The 20527-nt window shown below is 49.1% G+C and overlaps 2 protein-coding genes across 2 annotated transcripts; both read right to left on the reverse strand.

Moving 5' to 3' along the window:
• Positions 1–5967: 5967 nt before the first annotated feature.
• DAD1 (defender against cell death 1) lies at positions 5968–8772 on the reverse strand. The gene is made up of 3 exons (XM_042887638.1): positions 8486–8772; positions 6662–6810; positions 5968–6163 (listed from the first exon to the last, which is right to left on the reverse strand). The coding sequence occupies exons 1-2, from the start codon at positions 8718–8720 to the stop codon at positions 6680–6682; spliced, it is 366 nt and encodes a 121-aa protein (XP_042743572.1). The 5' UTR covers positions 8721–8772; the 3' UTR covers positions 5968–6163; positions 6662–6679.
• Positions 8773–11626: 2854 nt separating this feature from the next.
• LOC122188951 (von Willebrand factor A domain-containing protein 5A-like) lies at positions 11627–20220 on the reverse strand. The gene is given in 19 exon segments (XM_042887639.1): positions 11627–11706; positions 11901–12027; positions 12180–12403; positions 12876–13082; positions 13247–13428; positions 13728–13831; positions 13971–14135; positions 15191–15283; positions 15286–15301; positions 16528–16607; positions 16942–16986; positions 16988–17087; positions 17605–17693; positions 17843–17970; positions 18398–18509; positions 18661–18803; positions 19142–19361; positions 19467–19714; positions 20142–20220. Coding segments are annotated over 19 exon segments (2442 nt in total).
• Positions 20221–20527: the final 307 nt, after the last annotated feature.

Below are 20527 nucleotides of genomic sequence, written 5' to 3' on the forward strand. Positions count from 1 at the left end.
GCACTTGAAAGATATTTACTGCGCTAGGGAATGCAGCAGTCTGTAGCATCCCATTCTAAATGTCCTCTGTTCCCTGTAGAATAAGGTGTCTGCCTTGCATTACAGGCATCACTTGACTGGCCTGTCTCTCCAGGTTCAGGCTCTTGCTGACAAGATTGAAAAGGCTTGAGCCTTGCTTGTACCTCACATCACTGCCCATCTAAGTGGTAGAGAAAGCGTTACTATACTGAGAGGCATGATTCTCATGGGATAGCCTAATATCACAGAATCATAGTATGGCTTAGGTTGGAATAGTCCTTAAACATCATCTAGGTCCAATCTCCTGCTGTGGGTAGGGTTGCCAACCCCTAGATCAGGCTGCCCAGAGCCCATCCAACCTGTCCTTAAGCACCTTCAGGGATGAGGCACCCACATCTCTGGGCAGCCTGTGCCCCTCACCACTTTCTGAGTAAGGAACCTCAATCTCCCCTCTTTTAGTTTAAAAGTTCCCTCTTGTCCTATTGCTATTAGACCATGTGAAAAATTAGTTTCCCTCGCGTTTATAAACTCCTTTCAAATGCTGAAAGGCTAAAATAAGGTCTCTGTGTAGCCTTCTCTTTTCTGGACTGAACAAGCCAAACTCCTTTAGTGTGTCTTCACGGGAGAGGTGCTCCAGCCCTCTGATCATCTCTATGGCCCTTCTCTGGACCTGCTCCCACAGTTCCACATCCTTCCTGCTGGGGGCCTCAGGTCTGGACACAGCACTCCAGATGGATCCTCTCAAAAGCAGAGGAGAGGGAGACGATCACCTTCCTTGCCCTGCTGCCACCCCTCATGTGATGCAGCCCAGGATACTGTTGGTCTTCTGCACTGCAAGAGCGCACTGCTGGCTCATTGCGGCTTTTCATCCCCTAGAACCCCCAAGTCCTTCTCCACAGCGCTGCTCAAGGAGTTCCTCTTCCAGCCTGTATATATCTCTGGAACAGTTCCAACCCAACTGCAACACTTTGCACTCGGCCTTGTTGATCCTCATTAGGTTCACTTGGGCCCACTTTTCAAGCCTGTGCAGGTCCCTCCAGATGACATCCCTTCCATATTAACTGCACTGCTCAGTTTGGTGTCATCAGCAAACTTGCTGGGAGTGCACTCGATCCCATCATGTTTATCATTGATAGAATGTTGAAGAGTGCCAGTCTGAAAACAGATCCCTAGGGACACCACTTACCACCAGCATTCACCTGGACATGAACCATTAACCACAACCTCTAGCTGTGGCTATCCAACCAGTTCCTTACCGACCTTGTAGTCCACCCTAAAAATCCATCTCTCTGCAGTTCAGAGAGAAGGATGTTGTGTGGAACCACATCAAATGGCTTGCAGAAATCCAGTTGATGTTCTGTCTTACCTTATCAATTGACACAGAACATTTCTTACTCTGATGGTTTCTGATTTTGGAACAGCTCATATTTCAAATTCTTTCAGTCCAAAGTGCTGGTGTTTGATATGGAGAGGGTTCCTCTGTACAGACCTTGTCAGCACGTCTGCCATGAGTCTGAGTCCACAGTTCTGAGCAGAAAGAAAATAAACTCTTCCTGATCTCCTGCCATGGCGCTGCCACCAGACCTCCTTGCAGACGGCCTGTCACTGAGCCACGCTTACTGGCTGCTGCTACCCAGGGACAGCTTCGAAGTTTTCAGGTCTGTAATTATCCTATGATAGAGACGTTCAGGGGCTCATTCTTAGCAAAAAGTGTCAGCCTCCTTTCCCTCCAGCTGTAGAAAGCCCATGGCTATTTTAACTCTAAATTCCAGCCAGTTTTTGAACCTTCCATTTTGTTCATATGAGGGCTTCTGCATCAAAAGAAAGCTGCTCTTGATGAAACTGCCTAAACCATTTCTGTGTTACAAAGCAAAGCAGCCCCACTTTCATACATTTTCAACAGACTTATTCTGAAACCTCATTCTGAAAACCTTCAGAGATGCAGAAGGTAGGTTTCCATGCTCATTTACCTTAAACACCACTTTTTAATATTATCATTGTGTCGTAATTAGAGCTCTCTCCTAGCCGTAAGGACAGTTAGCAGCCTGTGTTTCCATATCTCAATATTTTCCAGGTTAAACAACCCCATTTATAAGATTTGCTGAGTGAGGGGATGAGTATTTAGCTGAAGTTAAGTGTTTTGACTGAAATGACTCCTAACGTGATCTCCAAAGCACTGAATTTGTGGGTCTAGTTCAAAGGCACTTTCACAGATTAGGGTTTTGATCTCCCACCACCACTATGTACCTTCCTTCTGCTCTCAACTTTGTGGTTTCTTGTTTATTTCAAGAGAGAAAAACCGCAGTGCAAAGCAAAGGCAGGAAATAATACAGTGAGACAGGATGTGGAATGGGTCTCATGGCCCAGGTGGGGCAGGAAAGGGTACCACCACTGGTTCCATGACGTCAGTGCCGAGATCTGGGTCGTCTTTTGATGCTCCTCTGTACTTTACCACAGAAACCTCTTCCTCTGCAAAGTGGGCTGTAAAAGAGTGTGGGGGAGCAGGGCTGGTGTGGCACGTGGCAGGAAGGAGGAGAAGCATGTGGAAAAGAAACAGCAGACGTTAGACCACAAGCCAAAGTTGAGAGAGATAAAGAAACCCCCTCTTCACACCCCCCCACCAGAGCCTGCTCTTCGGGTACGGGGGGAAGTTGTTCTGGGTACAACAGGAAAGACTGAGCTATGTATAGCACAGAAGGAGGAAAGGAGGGGAAAAAATGAATTACAAAGCTTGGTGGGCTGCAATGGGAGATCTTAGAAGAGTGTAAGATTTCTGAATTTGCCAATAGGCCTCTGTACCCCATTATAGAGGCAGTGAATCAATGGAGGAAAATCCTTCCACTTCTGACATAGAAGACAAAGCAGGGAGATGGGGGAGGCCAGAGTCCTCTCATATTGCCAGGAAAGGAGATGTTTCCACAACCTACAGTACATTCTCCCTTGTGCAAGCTCCTGCTCCCTAATGCCTTCCTATGGATTGGAGATAAACTTGCGTCTTTTCTAAGAGTCTGGAGAAAACACCCTGCCCTGTGTTTGCTAACCCTCACTAAACATGGCCCCATACACAATACCACCTCTCTTCTTGCCTTTTTTTTTATGGTGAGCAGTGACCCCAGGAATGGCCTTTCTAAGGAGTAGAGGCTGAAGGTAACCACAGACTTGTTGAAATCATTCAGGTGTGAGAACACTTCAAATAGGACCTGAAGTTTTGGGCTTAGTTTGTAGCAACAAGAGACACCGAAAGCATGTAAACTTAGAAGAAAACAAAAGAAAGTAAGAACAGAACAATAAGGGTTTCTCTCTTCACAGAGGCTCCTGCTCAGTGACCACAGGAGGGCCCCAGTCTCCTCCCCACACTCAAAGAGTGAGGAGAACCAGGCAGGCATACCCACAGGGAGGCACTGGTGTCTTGCAAATCATAGAATCATAGAATGGATGGATTGAAAAGGACACAATGATCATCCAGTTCCAACCCCCTGCTGTGTGCAGGTCGCCAACCAGCAGCCCAAGCTGCCCAGAGCCACATCCAGCCTGGCCTTGAATGCCTCCGGGGATGGAGCATCCACAGCCTCCTTGGGCAACCTATGCCAGTGCCTCACCACCCTCTGGCTGAAAAACTTCCTCCTCATATCCAACCCAAACCTCCCCTGTCTCAACTTAAATCCATTCCCCCTTGTCCCATCACCACCCACCCTCACAAACAGCCGTTCCCCCTCATGTTTATCCGCTCCCTTCAAGCACTGGAAGGCCACCATGAGGTCTCCCCGCAGCCTTCTCTTCTCCAAGCTGAACAAGCCCAGTTCCCTCCACCTTTCCTCACACAGAGCTGCTCCAGCCCTCTGCTCATCTCAGTGCCTCCTCTGGACCCGCTCCCAGAGCTCCACGTCCTTCCTGTGCTGGAGGCCCCAGGCCTGGACGCAGTGCTGCAGATGGGGCCTCACAGGAGCCGAGCAGAGGGGGACGATCACCTCCCTCTCCCTGCTGCCGCCCCTTTTTCATGCAGCCCAGAACACAGCTGGCCTTCTGGGCTGCAGGCGCTCACTGCTGCCTCATGGCCAGCTCCTTGTCCACCAGGACCCCCAGTCCTTCTGCTCAGGGCTGCTCTCAAGGAGATCTTCCTTCAGTTGGTATCAATACCTGGCATTGCCCCGACCCCAGTGCAGCACCCTGCGCTTGGCCGTACTTACCCTCATTAGGTTCACATGGACCCACATCTCCAGCCTGTCCAGGTCCCTCTGAATGCTTCCCTTCCTTCCAATGCATTGCCTGCACCGCTCAGCTTGGTGTCATCACAAACTTGCTGAGGCTGCACTCGGTGCCACCATCTGTCATTGATGAAGATGTTGAAGAGCATCAGTCCCATGACTGACCCCTGAGGGACACCGCTTGTGACACCTGCACCCTGACGCAGAGCCACTGATCACAGCCTTTTGGCTGCATCCAGCCAGCCAATTCCTAATCCATCCAACAGTCCTTCAAATCCACATCTCTCCAATTTAGAGAGAAGGATATGATGAGGGACCATGAGGGCCTTGCAGAAACCTTTGCAAATACAGCAACTGCAGTGGCAAAGGGGAAACCTTGTGTATGTTCCTTCTTCCCTGATGTCTGCCATGGGTCTGGATCAGAAAGCTCTTCTTATGAGAAAAAACACACAGCAATGGCTCATTTACAATTTCTGCATGCACTTGAGTTCTCTGCCTGCTTCCAGCACCGTATTATTGGTACAGAGCTGGTATTGCTATCATAAATAAACGTCATGTCAATGTCAGTCTAATGCAAGTAGATGCAAGCAGTCAGAGCTGGTGTGAAGCTTCTGTTCATGCCACAAACTGACAATATCTTTCAAAACAGTAAAGACCCTGATCCCTCATACCTCACTATTCAATGCTAAGCAAGTGCTTAGGAGCTCCATGTTTTCATTTTCACTGGTTTAACGGCGGTAGCACAGCTGGAAATGCTAGATCAGAAGCTATGGTTTCTCAAACCACAGCCAGTGGTAAATGCTGAAGCTATTGGATCATGCTTTAACACCTCAATGTCAGTAGACAAGAATTCTTTTGTCACATACTGTTACTGTACATGTTTTCTGCTCTGTGTTTCAGCTGCAAACAAAACAGGCGTGAAGAAGAAGGACGAAGCCTCAAGCCTAAAGGTGACCCAGGTTCATTCCTCATCCAAAGATCTGGACAGGTAGCTAGAGTTAATATGCCACCCTGTGCCTGATCTGATCGTTAAAGGGCTCTATTTTCCATCAGAACTAAGAAACAATTGAACTAAAACAGACACTAACTGAGATCAAGAGCCAAAGCCACTGAATGTAAGCATCGCACAAATGTCTTGGAGGCAAGGGATTGTTAAGGTTTAATTTGGGAAGCCTTTGTCCACTGAGCCAGGACAGCTCAAGTAAAGCTCTGTCTCCAAGCTGACACAGCCCGGCAGCCTCTTCCAACATCCTTGGGTTTCTCAGCACTTTGAACTGCAGAAAAACAGTCCTAATTACTACTGAACCTTAATGAGCCTTTACTTCCAACTGGCACACCTAGCTGTGCCCCATACGGCCCTGAGAGATGTGAAAGGGCCTGTGAGAAGATGGGTACATGTGAAGATGTGCTGGAGAACATCTGCAGCTTCCCTTCATTCATGATCACTAACCATAGCCTAAAACAAGTTCTCCATAGCTTTGAAGCCTGGAGGCATGTTGGCAATGTATGATCCATATGATAAAGGGGTACAAAACAGTGATATGAAAAGGGAGGATGATAACTCAGTTTCCATGACAGCTTGTTTCTTGCTTCCCTCTGGAATTAGAGAACATTTAGAGAAAGAAAAAAAAACCCCAAAGGGTACAAGGGAAGGGAAGGAGAAAGGGAGGAGGAAACACCTGAGCAAGAACTTAAGCATCACGAGAAACTCTCTGTCACAAACAGGTAAAAAAGACTGCAGGGCTTTAAAATGAAGGGCTTTATTTAAAGAAATAATTACAGTAACTGGAATGAGGCAGCAGACCACTCCATAGGACAGTCTGTGGGGATAATCTTTGACTTCTGCTTCTCCTCTTTCTCATCAAAGCAGCAGCTACTGCTGGAAAACACGACTTCCCTCTAACAAGATTTGGCATTCGAGTTCTAGAAGAATTCAAGGCCTGGAAAGAAAGAAAGATAACGTGAAGAATTCATCTGCAAAGGAAGAAAAAAAATACACCACAAACTTTAACAACAGAGCACGCTCTCCCCATTCTGGTATCAAACTCTCCCTATTCTTAACTCTCTTCTCTCATCTGCTGATAAACTTCACACTTAGACACCAGCCATTTCACAGTCTCTCCACAGGACAGCCCTCAAGGACAGAGCCTCAAAGTCTCAGCCCAGAAAGTTCCTTCTGCATAGAAAAATGGAGGTATTTTTAATCTAAGAGTGAAATATGGTTAGGTTTCTGTGACTCACCTAGTTAAAGTGACTTTTAAATAAGCAAAAAAAAAAAAATCACAAAAACAAAAAGCAGTAAGACTTACCCCTATATGAACATAAAGAACAATGGATTGTACTTGCTCGTGAGAAAGCTTGGGAGCTTTCTAGTTTTCTCCCAGATCTACAAAAGCATAGAAAGTGTTGTCCCTTTCTATGGCCCAATGGATCAGTACCTCAGACTCTTCTAGGGTTCAGCCAACAAAATTGATAACGACGAGATGCAGGATGGTGTTGGCAAAGAGGAAATCGGCGAATGCCCGCTCTGGTGAAATGCCTTGGAACTCGGCTTTGTTCTGGGGGTTAATCTGGATCCTGAGACAAACTGTATGGAAGAGAGAAAATGGTACATCAGAGATCACAAAGGGAATTCTTGGCATGAAGCATGGCCTTGCTAAGGCAGTCCACCCTGGTCCAGGTCATTGTTCCTCCAAGATATAACAAGCGAAACCAACTTCATCATTGTTACAAGAAAGGCAGAACACTGACAGGGGATTTGCATGCGGCTGACAGGCAGCCAGTTCTCTCACAGCACTGCACTATTAGAGATGGCCATGGAAAATCTGAAGGAAGTGGGCTTACAAATGGATTGGCTTGGCACAGTCAAGGAGCCAGTAAAACACTGTAGGTTGTGCTGGGAAGGGCTGCGCAGGGACAAGATGTTTTTAAAAGGGTGCATTTTAGGGGAGCACCATCCTGAAGCAGTTATTTCTAGAGTTGGGTTCACTGTAGGATGAACACTAAGGAAAGAAATCAATACACAATGGTAAAAGGGAAGATTCTCTGACCACCCTGGAGAAGGAGGGACACATGGGGCTCAAGAGGAGCTGCGCTGTGTGGTGCACAAACGTAAGTTTACAGTCTGCTGCAGACCATCTTGCTGGGGGGCAGTTGCTATGGCAACTTTCTGGTTTCTAGAGAGGGTATGGAATTACCCAAGGAATGCCAAGCAGCAGCACTGCCTGGTTACTGGACAAGCTGGGGGCTGCTGATCCCTGGGCTGGGGGTTTGGCCAAGGGGGGTCTGCAGTTGGTGTCAGAGCTGTCATCCAAAGGGACCCTGACAAGCTCAAAAGGTGGGCCCACATAAACCTAATAACATTCAACAAAGCCAAGTGCAAAGTGCTGCACTTGAGTCAGAGCAATCCCAGATACGTACACAGTCTGGGAGAAGTTCCTGAGAGCAACCCTGTGAAGAAGGATTTGGGGGTCTTGGAAGAGGAAAACCTTAACATGAGCCAGCAGTGTGCACCTGCATCCCAGAAGGCCAGCAGTTTCCTGAGCTGCATCAAAAGAGGGGAGCCATCAGGGTGAGTGAGGGAGGTGATTGTCCCCCTTTGCTCTGCCTTTGGGAGACCCCATTGGAGTACTGCATCCAGGTTTGGGGCCTCAACACAAGAAAGATGTGGAGTTTTGGAGAGGGTCCAAAGGAGGGCCGTGAGGGCTGGAGCACCTCTCCTATAAATTCAGATGGGGGGAACTGGTCTTGTTCAGTCTGGAGAAGAGAAGACTGTGGGGAGACCTCATTGTGGCCTTCCAATATTTAAAGGGAGATTATAAACAGGAAGGAAATCAACTTTTTACATAGTTAGTGATAGACGAGGGAAAACAATTTTAAACTAAAAGAGGGGATGAGATGTCACAAATTTTTCACAGAGAAGGTGGTGAGGAGCTGGAACAGGCTGCCCAGAAAAGCTGTGGGTGCCCCACTCATGGAGGTGATCAAAGGCCAGGCTGGACGGGGCCACTGGCAATCTGACCTGGTGGTTGCAACCAGCCCACACAGAGGGGCTGAAACTAGGTGATCTCTGAGACCCCTTCCAACACAAGCTGTTCCTACGTGTTTCTATGTGGCCGTTACTGAGGGAGCTCCGATAGCTACGGGGCTTCGTGCACTGCGGGGAGCTCCCTGCGTGCTGCGGGAGCTTCGGGCAGCGCCACGGAGAAATCCTAACGGCACGCCGTGGGCGTCGGGGGCAACCGCGCGGGGTTCTCACTGACCGCCGAGGATGAAGCTGCCGACGGCGGAGATAAAGCCGCTGAGGAAGGAGTTGAAGGGAAAGGTGCCGACACCCAGGCAGTAGCCAAACTGGAGCGCCCCGGTGAGCATCACGTACAACAGGTATGCGTCCAGCACCTTGAGGCGGCTCGACGTGCCGCTACCGTACTCCGCCAGGAAGCGCCGCACCACAGAACCTACAGAGCCCGCAGCTCCCGAACCCGCCGCGCCCGACATGATGCCGCCCCTAGGCAAGCTGAGGTGGCCGGAAAAAGAATGGATAAGCTTCCGGGACACAGCCGAACAACGCGGGCGCGTGGCCAGGTCACTTCCGGGTCAGAGATAGTGCGCAGGCGTAGTTGTCCTGCCCACAAAAGGGCGGAACTGAGGTGTTACTAGAGATAATACGCATGCGCATAACTACGTGCCGGACTGGCTTTTTTTTTTTTTTTTTTTTTTAACCGGCGCGTGCGCAGAGGCCCGCCAGCCTCCAGAGGCGGTGGGGTTGCTTGTCGGGACGCGGCGTGGGATTCCTCTGTGTTTCTCTACAGCGCCTGGCACGCTGAAGTCCCAGCAGTCCTGCAGAAAGCTGAGACCTGAGTGTGGGGGTTTTCCCAGTCTTAATCTGCAGTGCCCAGTATGGGGCCGAGGACTTTTCTCCCCAGCCCGTTGTCTGTTTTTGGGGCATCTCTGGGAATATTCACATTCTTTCTGGTCAGCACAGCAGCGGCGAGATGTCTGTGAAGATGTCCAAACGCCATCCTTCCTCCAGATGCCCGCAACTGTTACTTTTGTGTGGGTCCCTTCATATTTATGTCCAGAGAGAAGCATTGTGGTGATGGGGTGATGGTTGCAGTTGGTGATCTTAGAGTTTTTTTCTAACCCTAATGATTCTATGATTGTATGATTGAGAACTGCGGTGTTTCCTCTCCACCTTACCCAGCTCTCTGCAGTAAGGGAGTACAGAAAATGTATCTCCTCCAGGTCCACCAACAATTCTCCCTGGGTTGGTTTATCTCATACCTGGACCAGGAGCCTCCTGGATAGTTTGCAGACCACCATGTTGCTTTCCCAGCAGATATCCAGGTGGTTGAAATCCCTCATCAGGATGAGAGCTTGTGAAGATGATGCCTGTAGTTGAAGCAAGAAGTTCTCATCAGCAGGATTCTCTTGATCAGGCAGCCTATAGCAGGTCGTGACCACCAAATGTCCTGTCTTGGCACAGTCCCTAATTTTTACTCACAAGCTCTCAACCTATTTATGGCTGGTTTTTTTAGAGGCAGTCCTTTGCAATCTATCCATTCCTTCACACAAAGCGCAAAGCCCCAGCTTCTCTTTCCCTTCTGAAAAACATGCAGCCCTCATTTGCGGTGTTCCACTTGTGTGATTGTCATGCCTACATGCCATGGTCTATGTAAGATCCCTACACACATAACTTCATATAGTCACAGTTCCTTTCTTCTCTGGCTAATGCTTCACACTTTCCTCCTCAGCTGATGACGTATTGTGGCAGATTCCCATTCGATCAGAACAAGAGTTGATACTGATATCAAGTATGTTCACTTGCAGTTTTGGGTCTGCTCACAGTTTAGCAGTGAGTGGCTGCATGAGCAGATAGTGAACTGGGGAAGGAGCATCATTTAGCACATGCTTGTGGTAAACTGCTTGCTAATGGATTGTAATTGCTAATGCTTGAGCTTCAGGAATAAAAGTCTCCTATACCCCTTCCTAGGGTTTTCCCAGCATTGCAGATGAGCACGTTAATATATCTTTCTCATTATTTAGAATTTTTTTAAAGAAATGAAGACGCTTAAGGAGAGCACCTAGATGGTCCACAGAAATCCTGGGATGGACAGCTGCTCAAGATGATGATTCACCCAAACTGAAATACATATTTCTTTTAGGCTGGGACTGTGACTGGAGATGCTGAAAACAGGCACGATTAGAAGAGCTTACCCTACTGTATGCTATGATGACTTTCCAGACTTTCAGGAGGGAAAGCTTCTAGGCAGGGGCAGAACTAAACCACATTTTCACCTCTCGTTCCCTGTATGTAAGGACCTACTGGCTACACCAGAATACTCCAGAGTATCTTGAGCAAATACTGCACTTTCCTCTAATTTTCAGGATAAAGCCATGATTTTCCTGGTGCCTGGGCATGAGAACCCAGGTCTGAGTGTCACTTTTTTCACCCCATATGCCTTGTCTCCCTTTTCATTCTGGAAACCCTTACCTCACAGGAAGACCAACAGAAGGTTCAGCTCTTTCATTTTTCCTTCCATAACCTGAGCTCTGGATCTAAAACACTGGAATGCTTTAGCCACTTCCAGCTTTCCTTGTGGTATAGAAATAATCCATTTTTTGGGAAGTGTCTCCTTTGACATTTCAGGGATGGAACGATAGATGATTGTTTTTCTGCATTTTGCACTTGTCTGTTCCAGACAGAAAAGATGAGTCTTAAAGGAAGAACAGTGTTTATTTTGGGAATCACTTAGTGCAATGGAGTGAAAACGTTAAAGCTGTAAAGGTAGATCATTAACAAACCAGTAACTTTCCTGCTGTAGCTAGAATAAATCAGCTATCAACCATCAGCCTGGGCAGATGCTGCTACAGCTAAGATCAAGGCTTTGTCACATGTTGTAGCTTGCAGAAAATTCACTGTTTATTGGAAGATGAATCAGAAACTTTGCCAACATGGACGGCAGGAAGTGTGGTGCAGCACATTCTCAGTGGGAGCTATGGTTACTATGCCTTTTGTCAACACCTCTAAACATTCATCTTTTCTAGTGTGCATGGCAGTCCTGTATCAAGAGAGAAGCCATCTGTGAGCAGGCCAGTAGCCCATTTTGCCAAAGCTGGATTTGGAAAGGGCCATCACTCCATGAAAAAAGTTATGCTTCCCTTCCACTCCCACCTCCAGCTAAAACAAGCATGGTGGAGGTTGTGAACTATGTTTTCTGTTGTGCTCAGCATGATGCAGATGCAGCCCAGCCAGTAGGAGACATCTCACAAATAATGAGAATTCATCTCTTATCCTAGCTGGTAGCAGCAGTGGGGTTACAGCATGGCAGGTAAATTTAAGCTATGCTTTGTGGTCCTATTATTTTCCACAGGTGCTGATGTTCTGTACGCTGATATTGAGCTCATTGCCTAAAGATGCTTGGATTCACACTGATCCCAAGGAGGGTGTTACTTGCCTCCAGGCACTTGTCCAGCTGAGACACTGCAGTGAAGGAGAGATGGGGAGCGAGGCAGGAAGGAGGGCCCACAGAAGGAAAGGAGAAAGAGGACATAGGACTATTTCACCTGCCCTCAGGAAATTGAGGTCCTGTAAAGGGGTAAGGCAAGTGCCATTGGAGAGAATGGGAAGGAGGCTCTGCTGTGTAGATCTGCAGGAAAAGGACCCTCAAGGCTTACCAGCTCGGTTGCACAGCCAGGTTACAGCCTTTGCCTCCAGCAAGTCATACATCTCGTGGCAATGCCTGCTGTGTCTCTGCAGCCAGGTCACAGCCAGCACTGTCGCCCAGAAACTAGGCTCCATGACCTGTAGGAGAACAGTGAGTGACACTGCTGCACATCCTCCCTGACCCTCACTCCTTCCCACCCTGTCTTTTGTGGCTAGTGGTTTATGATCCTTTCACTGGTTCTCCCTGCTCCAGGACTAAATGCTGCCTCCAGAAAGGACCCTCCTCTTGCCTCACCAGGCATCTTTCCCTTGATTTCAGCCTCATCAACCTGTAGCACAGAAGCTAAATCTGAGCTGAGGGTCCAGGAGCCATCCACATTCTGCAGTGCCACCAGCTCTCTGCACTCAGCAATGGCATCACTCATCCACAGCCCAGAAATTGTAGAGCACAAAACAAATCTTGTAGAATCCACATACTTGAGAGAGGAAATTGATGGTGGCATCTGTTTAGGTGCTGTGAAACAAGACATGAACAGGGAATCACAGGAAGATGATTCCTCTCCATTCCCGTGTGCAGTGCCCCAGAACACTTCTCTCTACTCTTCCTCGGGCAGCTGCCTGCAGACTGAGGCCCTCCCTGCATGTCCTCAATGTAGTCTTGTCCCCAGCCCTTTTTGGACATCCCTCACTCATCCCTCTTCCCTTGACATTTCTGCCCAGCCAGGTGCCCCAGTGGTCTCCTGACATCCTAAACAGATATCGTCCAAATGTGCTTTCATGCTGAAGCACTGGCCCTGACACTTCTATGGGCGTCCTTGACCTGGATCCTACGATTGCTGAAGGACTTTCAGCTTTAAGAATAATTAAGGGAAAACTCAAACTCATTAGTTTCAAGACCAAGAGCAAGACGTGTAGAAAAGCAAAGTAACACTCCTATCAGACATTAATTAATCCCTGTATTTCCTATCTGTGTCAAAGTCCTATACTTTCTTTGTGAGCCCCAAGCTGGAATAAGTTAACAATGCCATTGGTGAGTTGCTTGATGGCAGTCCATGACTCCTGCAGTGCAGTGTGCCAGCTAGGTGGGTACCATATGGTCTTAGGAAAGCAGGAAGTGCCAGTGAGGGAGCCATGAAGCAAAAGGATCTTGCAGGGAACGAATGACTGGCGAGGTGGCAGCAGTGCCAGGGGCCTTTCGAGAGCAAAGAGGGAAAGGGTCTAAATTAAGGTCATGGGGAAGAAGCACCTGTTGATGATGGGGCTTATGCATGTTGTGGCTGGACTTCTGGCTCCTGTGGAATGAGAACAACACATGGAAATACCTCTCCAGTTCTTTTCCCCAAGTGTCTTTCCTTACCATGGTACCAGGGGGCCCTCCGTGATATACGTACACCCACATAGCTGGTGAAGGGGCAGATGATCCCAGATGTGAGACTGATTTCGATGGCACGCTGCACTGGTTCATCCCCTGATCCGCTCGCAACCTCTGGCAACAGCTTCTCCAGCAAATATCTTGCAGCCAGACGATGACCATCCATCCTGGGGACAGAGTGAGGTGAGGCCTGACATCCTGGGGAAGAAAGGGCCTGGGTTCTCTCCTTTCAGGAGTGAGGATGGGCAGAGGGAAGACCTGGATGCATGGACCCTTTTGTCTTGGAGGAAGTGATGCCCATGTACCTGGGTCCTGTCCACGTGGGTTCAAAACAGGGAAGGAGACCATGCTTGGAGAACTGGATTCTCTCCCAGTTTGGCGTGGTGTGTGGAAGCTGTGAATGTGTGAGCTATCTGTGTCCTGCTCAGCTGGAGTCCACGTGCAGAAAACAAGGAGATGCTCTTACCGGCCATCTCCCTGTGGGCATAGTGGGAACTGGATCTTGTGAGTGACGACCTGGCCATCCAGGTTGAACTGCAAGGTCATGACACCACTGGCCTCCTTCATATTCTGGAAACACATGTGAAATTACTGGAGACACAGATGGCTGCTGGGGGATATTTGGAAGTTACTGGAAGATTACCAGTGGTTATTGGGAGGTCATTGGAAGGTAACTGTAGTTAACTGGGATGGTAGCCCCAGCTCTCACCTGTTCCTTTCCATGGATCTGTGCATAGAGGAAGATGTGCTGACTCTGAAAGATGAACTGAGGGGTGCCTCCCAGCACCTCAACCCCCAGGCCAGAGGGCAAAGTCCAGTCCAGAGAGACTCCCTCAGCTACTAGCTTGAGGGCCTGCTTCAAGCATTTCAGCACCTGGGGAAAAATGGCAGGACACCACAATCTGGGAACTCCGTTAGAGTTCAGCATGTGGTCCCTCTGGGTTCTTAGTGGACACGGATATGATTGGTGTTCCAGTGTTGGCTGGGGTAGAGTTAATTTTCTTCCTAAGAGCTGACACAGTGCTGCATGTTGGATTTAGGATGAGAATCATGTTAATAACACGTTGATATTTTAGTTGTTGCCACGCAGTGCTTACATTAAGTCAAGGATTTTTCAGTTCCTCAGACTGCCCTGCCAGCAAGAAGACTGGGGAAACACAAGGAGCTGGGAGGGGGTAAGACCAGGACAACCAACCCAAACCAGCCAAAGGGATATTCCATACCAAATGGCATTGTGCTAAATGATAACACTGGGAGGGGGGAGCTAAATGATAACACTGGCTGCGGCAAGGAGAGACTGCTGTCTGGGGACTGGCTGGGCGGTGAGCAACAGCATTGTGCATCACTTGTTCTGTATATTCTTTTATTATTTATTATTATTATTATTATTATTATTATTATTATTATTATTATTTTCCCTTTGTTTTCTGTCCTGCTAAACTGCTGTTATCTCAACTCATGTGTTTTCCTTTTCTTTCAGTTTTCTCCCACATCCCACTGGTGGAGACTGAGCAAAGGACTGCATGTTGCTTTGCTGCCTGCCAGGTTAACCACAGCAGATGGCCTGCACCAGCTAGCTTTCCTGGGAGAAGTCAGGTCTGTGAGCTATAGCAGGGAAGAAGCCTGTTGTAAGAAGAAGCCAGGTACACCTACCTGCTGTAGGGAACCTGCTTTGGCAGGGGGGTTGGACTCGATGATCTCTGGAGGTCCCTTCCAACCCCTACAATTCTGTGATTCTGTGATTCTCTGTGAAGCCTGGGCATTGGGTTTCTCAGTGGAGTGAGGCAGTTGGGTAGAGTCAGGGAAGCCTGGGTGCCTGGGTGCCCAGGGGCAGCTGGGTCTTGGCTGCCATTAGTGGGTTGTCCAAGAATCCGGAAGGCTGTGCATTTGTGGAACAGAGGGCAGCAACCAGGGCTTCCAGGTTCCTACCTGAACTGTCGCATTGTCAAAAGAAACATAGACAACTTCACCCTTTGTCTCCCTGGCAAGGGCTGTGGCCAGGGTAGCACTGTCCGTGGAAAAAAACACAAGGAGAAACACCTATTGCAGAAGCAAGGAAAGGCTTCAGAAATGGGAGCCAAGCATAGATGCAAGCATGCAGGGAAAAGAGCTAGAGAATACTGGAGTTATAGCTGGGGATACAAATCTGGGGTGCAGAACAAGAGGGCAGGAGGAATGTCAGCGAGTGGACTGAAGGACTGGGATTGGAGCTGGCGTTAGACAGGGAGCTGTCAGAGGAGAGCTGGAGCTTGGGGCAGATCTGGGGCCAGTCTAGTGGGGTGGTACAGGAGTGTACAACCCTGTACCTCAATCTCCCTGCTCACTTTGTGAAGGGTGCCTTGGGTATGGGAGTATTAAGCAAGGACTCCCCAGTGGAGGTTTTGATACAGGATAGAGAATCATAGAATCATAGAATCATAGAATGGCCTGGGTTGAAAAGGACCTCAGAGATCATCTAGTTTCAACCCCCCTGCTTCAGGCAGGGTCACCAACCACTAGACCAGGCTACCTAAAGCCACGTCCAGCCTGGCCTTAAATGCATCCAGGGGCATCCACAACCTCCCTGGGAAACCTGTTCCAGTGCATCAACACCAGAGTGAAAATCTCTTGGGATGGCAGGTACAGTGTGTTTGCACATCTCACTGGGAATTGCTTGTTCTGATGTGCACTGTAGGCTCAGGTCTCTGCAGATCAGCAACTGCCCCTGCTCCTTGTTCTGAGAGCAGCTGCATGCCTGCCCTGTGTTGATCTGGGCTCCTGCACTGCTGGGCTCCTCTGTGGTGCTCCTGCAGCAGAAATCTTCATTGCTGCTCCCTTATTTTTCCATGCCATCCCTTCTTCACAGAGTGCCCCTTCCCTTGTTCTACCCCCACCCACCCCCCACACTATTGGGAATCTAAAATCTTCAGTAACAACCCTTTGGAGAAGTACCATGGTGTGCTGCCTCTCCCATATTCTCTGTAAGAACCTTATTCTGCCCTTAACCCTTGAGTGGCTTGTGCAAGCATTTTGGAGGTGAAGCAGTCTTGCACTTGGCTGTCCCCACAGCTGGCAGCTTATAAATCTGGCTCTGTGATACATTTTAGTGTTAATAAACCAAGACATGTTTAAAATAATCCCAAATATAGATAGATAGAGCTATGAGGTGAGAAAAGTCTCTGGACAGTGAATGGGCCGAAGGACTGAGACGGGTGAACAGAGATCCTCATCCATGATGGGAAGAGATCGTGGACTGACTGAAAAACTGAGGGCAGAGCCCCCATTACCGGTGGCTGTTGCGATGACGGCAGACCTCAGCAGCAATGGCTTCCTTGTCAGGTGGCAGCCCAGACATGAAGATGAAGAGCTGGGGGACAGGAGACATCAGTGGTGAGCCTTTGCACAAGAACCTCCAAATGGGGACAGCAGGTCCCTGAAATGGGGAGAAGGGTCCAGGAGAGAGATCCCCTGTAGAGAAGCTACCCTCAGAGAGATATCCGCTCAGGGACAGAGACCCCTTGAGATGCAGAACCATTTTTTCTGCACTCTTCTACACCTCACAGTATCCTTCTTGTTCACCTATGACCAGCATTCCCCTTAGGTTGCTAAGTCCACTCCACCCTCCATCCCCCATTTCCTATGTTCTCTCTGTGCCCCTGGGACATCTATCCTTCCATCCTTCCATGGCCCTGTGCCCAGACCTGGTGTGCATGTCCGCAGGGGCGGGGAGTGTTGTAGACTGTGCGGGAGAGTTCCCAGCAGGTCTGTGTCATCCAGCCTGGAGCCAATTGTGGGAATGAGTTGCATTGCTTCATTCAGGTTGTCCTGGGTGTATTCAACACTCTGCCTGCAGCAGACAAATGTGTTTGGAGAGCACATTCATAGAATCATGGAATGGTTTGGGTTATAAGGGACCTTGAAGATCATTGAGCTCCAACACCCCTGCCATGAGCATGCTTGCCAACGTGGCCCTGTGCTGGTCCCAGTGCTCTCTGAGACCCACTACCATACCTGTACCCCATCATTTTCTGCAAGACCCTGCCCCCTACTAGTTCATAAAGAGATCTGGAGTCCTAGTTTCTACAAGACTCTTCTCAATAGAACCATAAGAGATGCTCTCCCATACTGCCACAAAGAATCCCCAGAATCCAGCCCTGCCCTCCAGTACTGCCTCCAGTCACGCCTTCCAGTACCCAACATTGCCCCATACCAATCAGCATATTTCAGAGCATCCCAGTCTGCTCTCTGACATCTCATTCCGCCTCATAACATCTATCATAATCCCATAGTACCCAGCCATGCTCTGCAGTATTGAGCTTTGCCCACCAGCTACATAACACTCATCCTGCCCCATGTTTGCTTACGGGTAGATGCGCACAGATGTTGCTCCATAGCAGTAAATGTTGAAGTAGCAGCCCAGGGGTAGGCTTTTGAGAAGGAAGAGCAAGGGGTCCTGTGGAAAGACAAAGCAGGCTTGTCTTGGATGATACTGGTGGGGAATACAGATGCCCTGGTCCTTAGATTTGTCCTGCCAAATCTCAGGCTCTGCTCCCTCTCAGCCTACTCTTTCACTCCAGTTTGGCCCCCGCTTTGTGAAGGTACCTGTGTGTGCTCAAGGGAAGTGCTGTCCAAAACAAAGATGAACTCTCCAGACTGGCACTGGCCAGGTTTTGCATCAGGGATGTTGGGTGCCAGTGTCACCAACACCAGGGAATCACCAAATAGAGTGCCTGGAGGAGATACACAGTGCAATGAAGCGCAGTTTGGGATCGCTTTCCTCATCCTGGTTCTGTTCCTCATTGTTCTCTCAGCATCCACCATCCCAGAGACCCTGATACCCCATACTGGTGCACTGATACTCTACTGCACTGTCCACCAATTGCACAGCCCAGTGTCCCATCAGCTCAGTGCCTCCAATACAGTTGCCCAGTGAGCCCTAATATAAAGTTCCTTGTACCCATCCTGGTAGATCTAGTACTTCATGACAGTGTACCCAGCACCTCCCCCCCCCCCCCCCCCCCAGGAGCCCTAAGACCCCACCAACTCACCATGTAGTCCAATGAAGCCTCTCATCCCACAGTCCCCACTGTCTCCCTGTGCCCCAGCACCGCCTGATACCCAGAGGTGCTCCTGCATTCCCTCTTCAACTGAACTCACCTGCAGTGGCTGCAGGGTTTCCTTTCTCCACCACAGCACTGACTGCAGTAGGTTCTCTGTAATACACCAGCAGCTCCAAATGGTGATTTGGGGGAGTGCCAGCCAGTGAGACCTGGAGAAGGGTTGCCTGGTCTTACGCAGGAGGAAGTGACTCAGGCCCAGCATAATGCTGGGAGCACAGCACTGATCCCAGTGCATTCCTTGTGGCTCAGTAGTGATGCCACCTGACAGCTCCCAGAATTCTGGAATTCAGCAGGGTGTACCTGTGCAGCACTGTGGTCCTGGGCAGTGTAGATCAAAGGAGTGAGGGCACAGTTGGCCCGGACATCAGCCACACCACGGGGTGACTGCAGGCTGACAGTGAGCAGGAGGCTGTAATGCAGCTTGTCGGTGCGACAATTGCAGGCTGTGGGCAGAAATATAGCATAAAGGAGAGCACTGGCTCTCCATGCAGTGCGTGTGGGATTTGGCATCCATATATAGAACATGTGGAGAGAACTGAGGATGTCAGTAAATTTTTGGAAGTGTCTCTGAGTTTATTTATGGGGAACTCATGAGGGAGATACGGATCCACTTCAAAACACACAAGGAAGAAAGCACAGATCTGCTCAGGGGCTGCATTGTGGCAAAATATCAGTGGGTGCAAAGGAGGTTGCATTGTGTCTGTTCACAGAGTGAACTGGGAGTGTGGTTCTTCTCTAGGGCACGTGACTGTCAGGGCAGGTTTCTTTTAGGATTACTCACTGTAGTGAGTCTTGCAAGGATGCATTGTGGATGGCAGCACAAACTGGGCTGCTCCATCTGGCTTCCGTGATAGCTCTTGGACATAGTGTAGGGTCACAACCATTTCCTTGCCAGGGGACAGGGAACCCAGGAAGCAGGCAAACACCTCGCCTGATTCCTCAACCCCATACTGAAGGTAATGAAAATTCTCCTCCACTGCAAACTTGTGCAGCCGCTGGGCCTGGATGGGAAGGAGAGGAACAGAAAGCTGATCGCTAACCAGGCCATGGGCTGCTCATCCCATGCTGCTCTCACGGTTCTCCCATTCTTTCCCAAATGCTGGTACCTCATCCTGCAGCACAGCCTTGACCTTGGCATCCTCACTGCAGGCCTGGAAGGAATAAATGGCCATATGGGGGCCCAGGGGGAAGACAAAAGTAACTTCTGAGGATCTCAGACTCTCATTATGGTAGATCAGTTCAGAGACCACGTCAGCTACATAGTCCTGGATGGCAACATCCACCACAGCACTAGAGAGGGGCAGTGAGCACAGGGGTACGTAGAACTCCTTTCCCAATGAAAAGGATCCTGGTTCTGTTGAGAGAGTTGCAACCTTTCCATCCAAACCCACGAACAACACACTGCTTCAAGAGTGTGGCTTCACATTATGGAATGTGAAGCTGACAGTTCAGTGTTGCACAAGGAGAGATTCTCCCCCCTCAAGGGCAAAAGGGAATCATAAGTCGTTGTGCATGGATTAGATATAGCATTGTTGAGGATCTAATATAAGCCTGCCATAAGAAATTTCATCTGCTTGTGTATCCCAGTTTCTTTTCCCCATCAATGCCTCTGTTCCCCACCCCAATGTAGACCTCTTCACCATTCCCATCCTTGTTTCCCTTCACAAGATCCAGTCCAGACATTTCCCACTACAGCAACCTATCCTCCTCCTTTCTTTACCTCTTTTTGAGGGCATCCCCTATCCCCTAAATGTCCCTCAGCTGTCCGATTCCCCCCTCACCATTGATGTTGCTTTTTCCTAAAAGTCCAAAGCTCTGATGCCACATCTCTGGAGACCTGCAGACAGGAAGGGGTCTCATGTAAGAGGAGAGATCCACAAACACCACCAGGCAACCTCTGGGTGGTCAAGATTCCTTGTAATTTCACCATGCTTACATACAAGCCTGGAGGCCCTAAGCCACTGTGCATAACCAGAGCAAATCCAGGGATTCAGAAATCCCTGTTCATAAAGACTAACCAGGAGTATAATTGCATTAAAGAGGTCTGCACCTCATTCCCATCATGGGAGAATTCTGAAGAGAAATGAAGAATAGCAAAAGGAGATAAAAGGAAAGAAGGTGTGAAAGCAAGAGTGGATGGGTGGATGGGCGAGTGGATGGATGGGGG

This window comes from Lagopus leucura, unplaced genomic scaffold (genome assembly GCF_019238085.1).
Source record: "Lagopus leucura isolate 7727_CA_CO unplaced genomic scaffold, USGS_WTPT01 Super-Scaffold_100099, whole genome shotgun sequence".
Classification (NCBI taxonomy): Eukaryota; Metazoa; Chordata; class Aves; order Galliformes; family Phasianidae; genus Lagopus; species Lagopus leucura.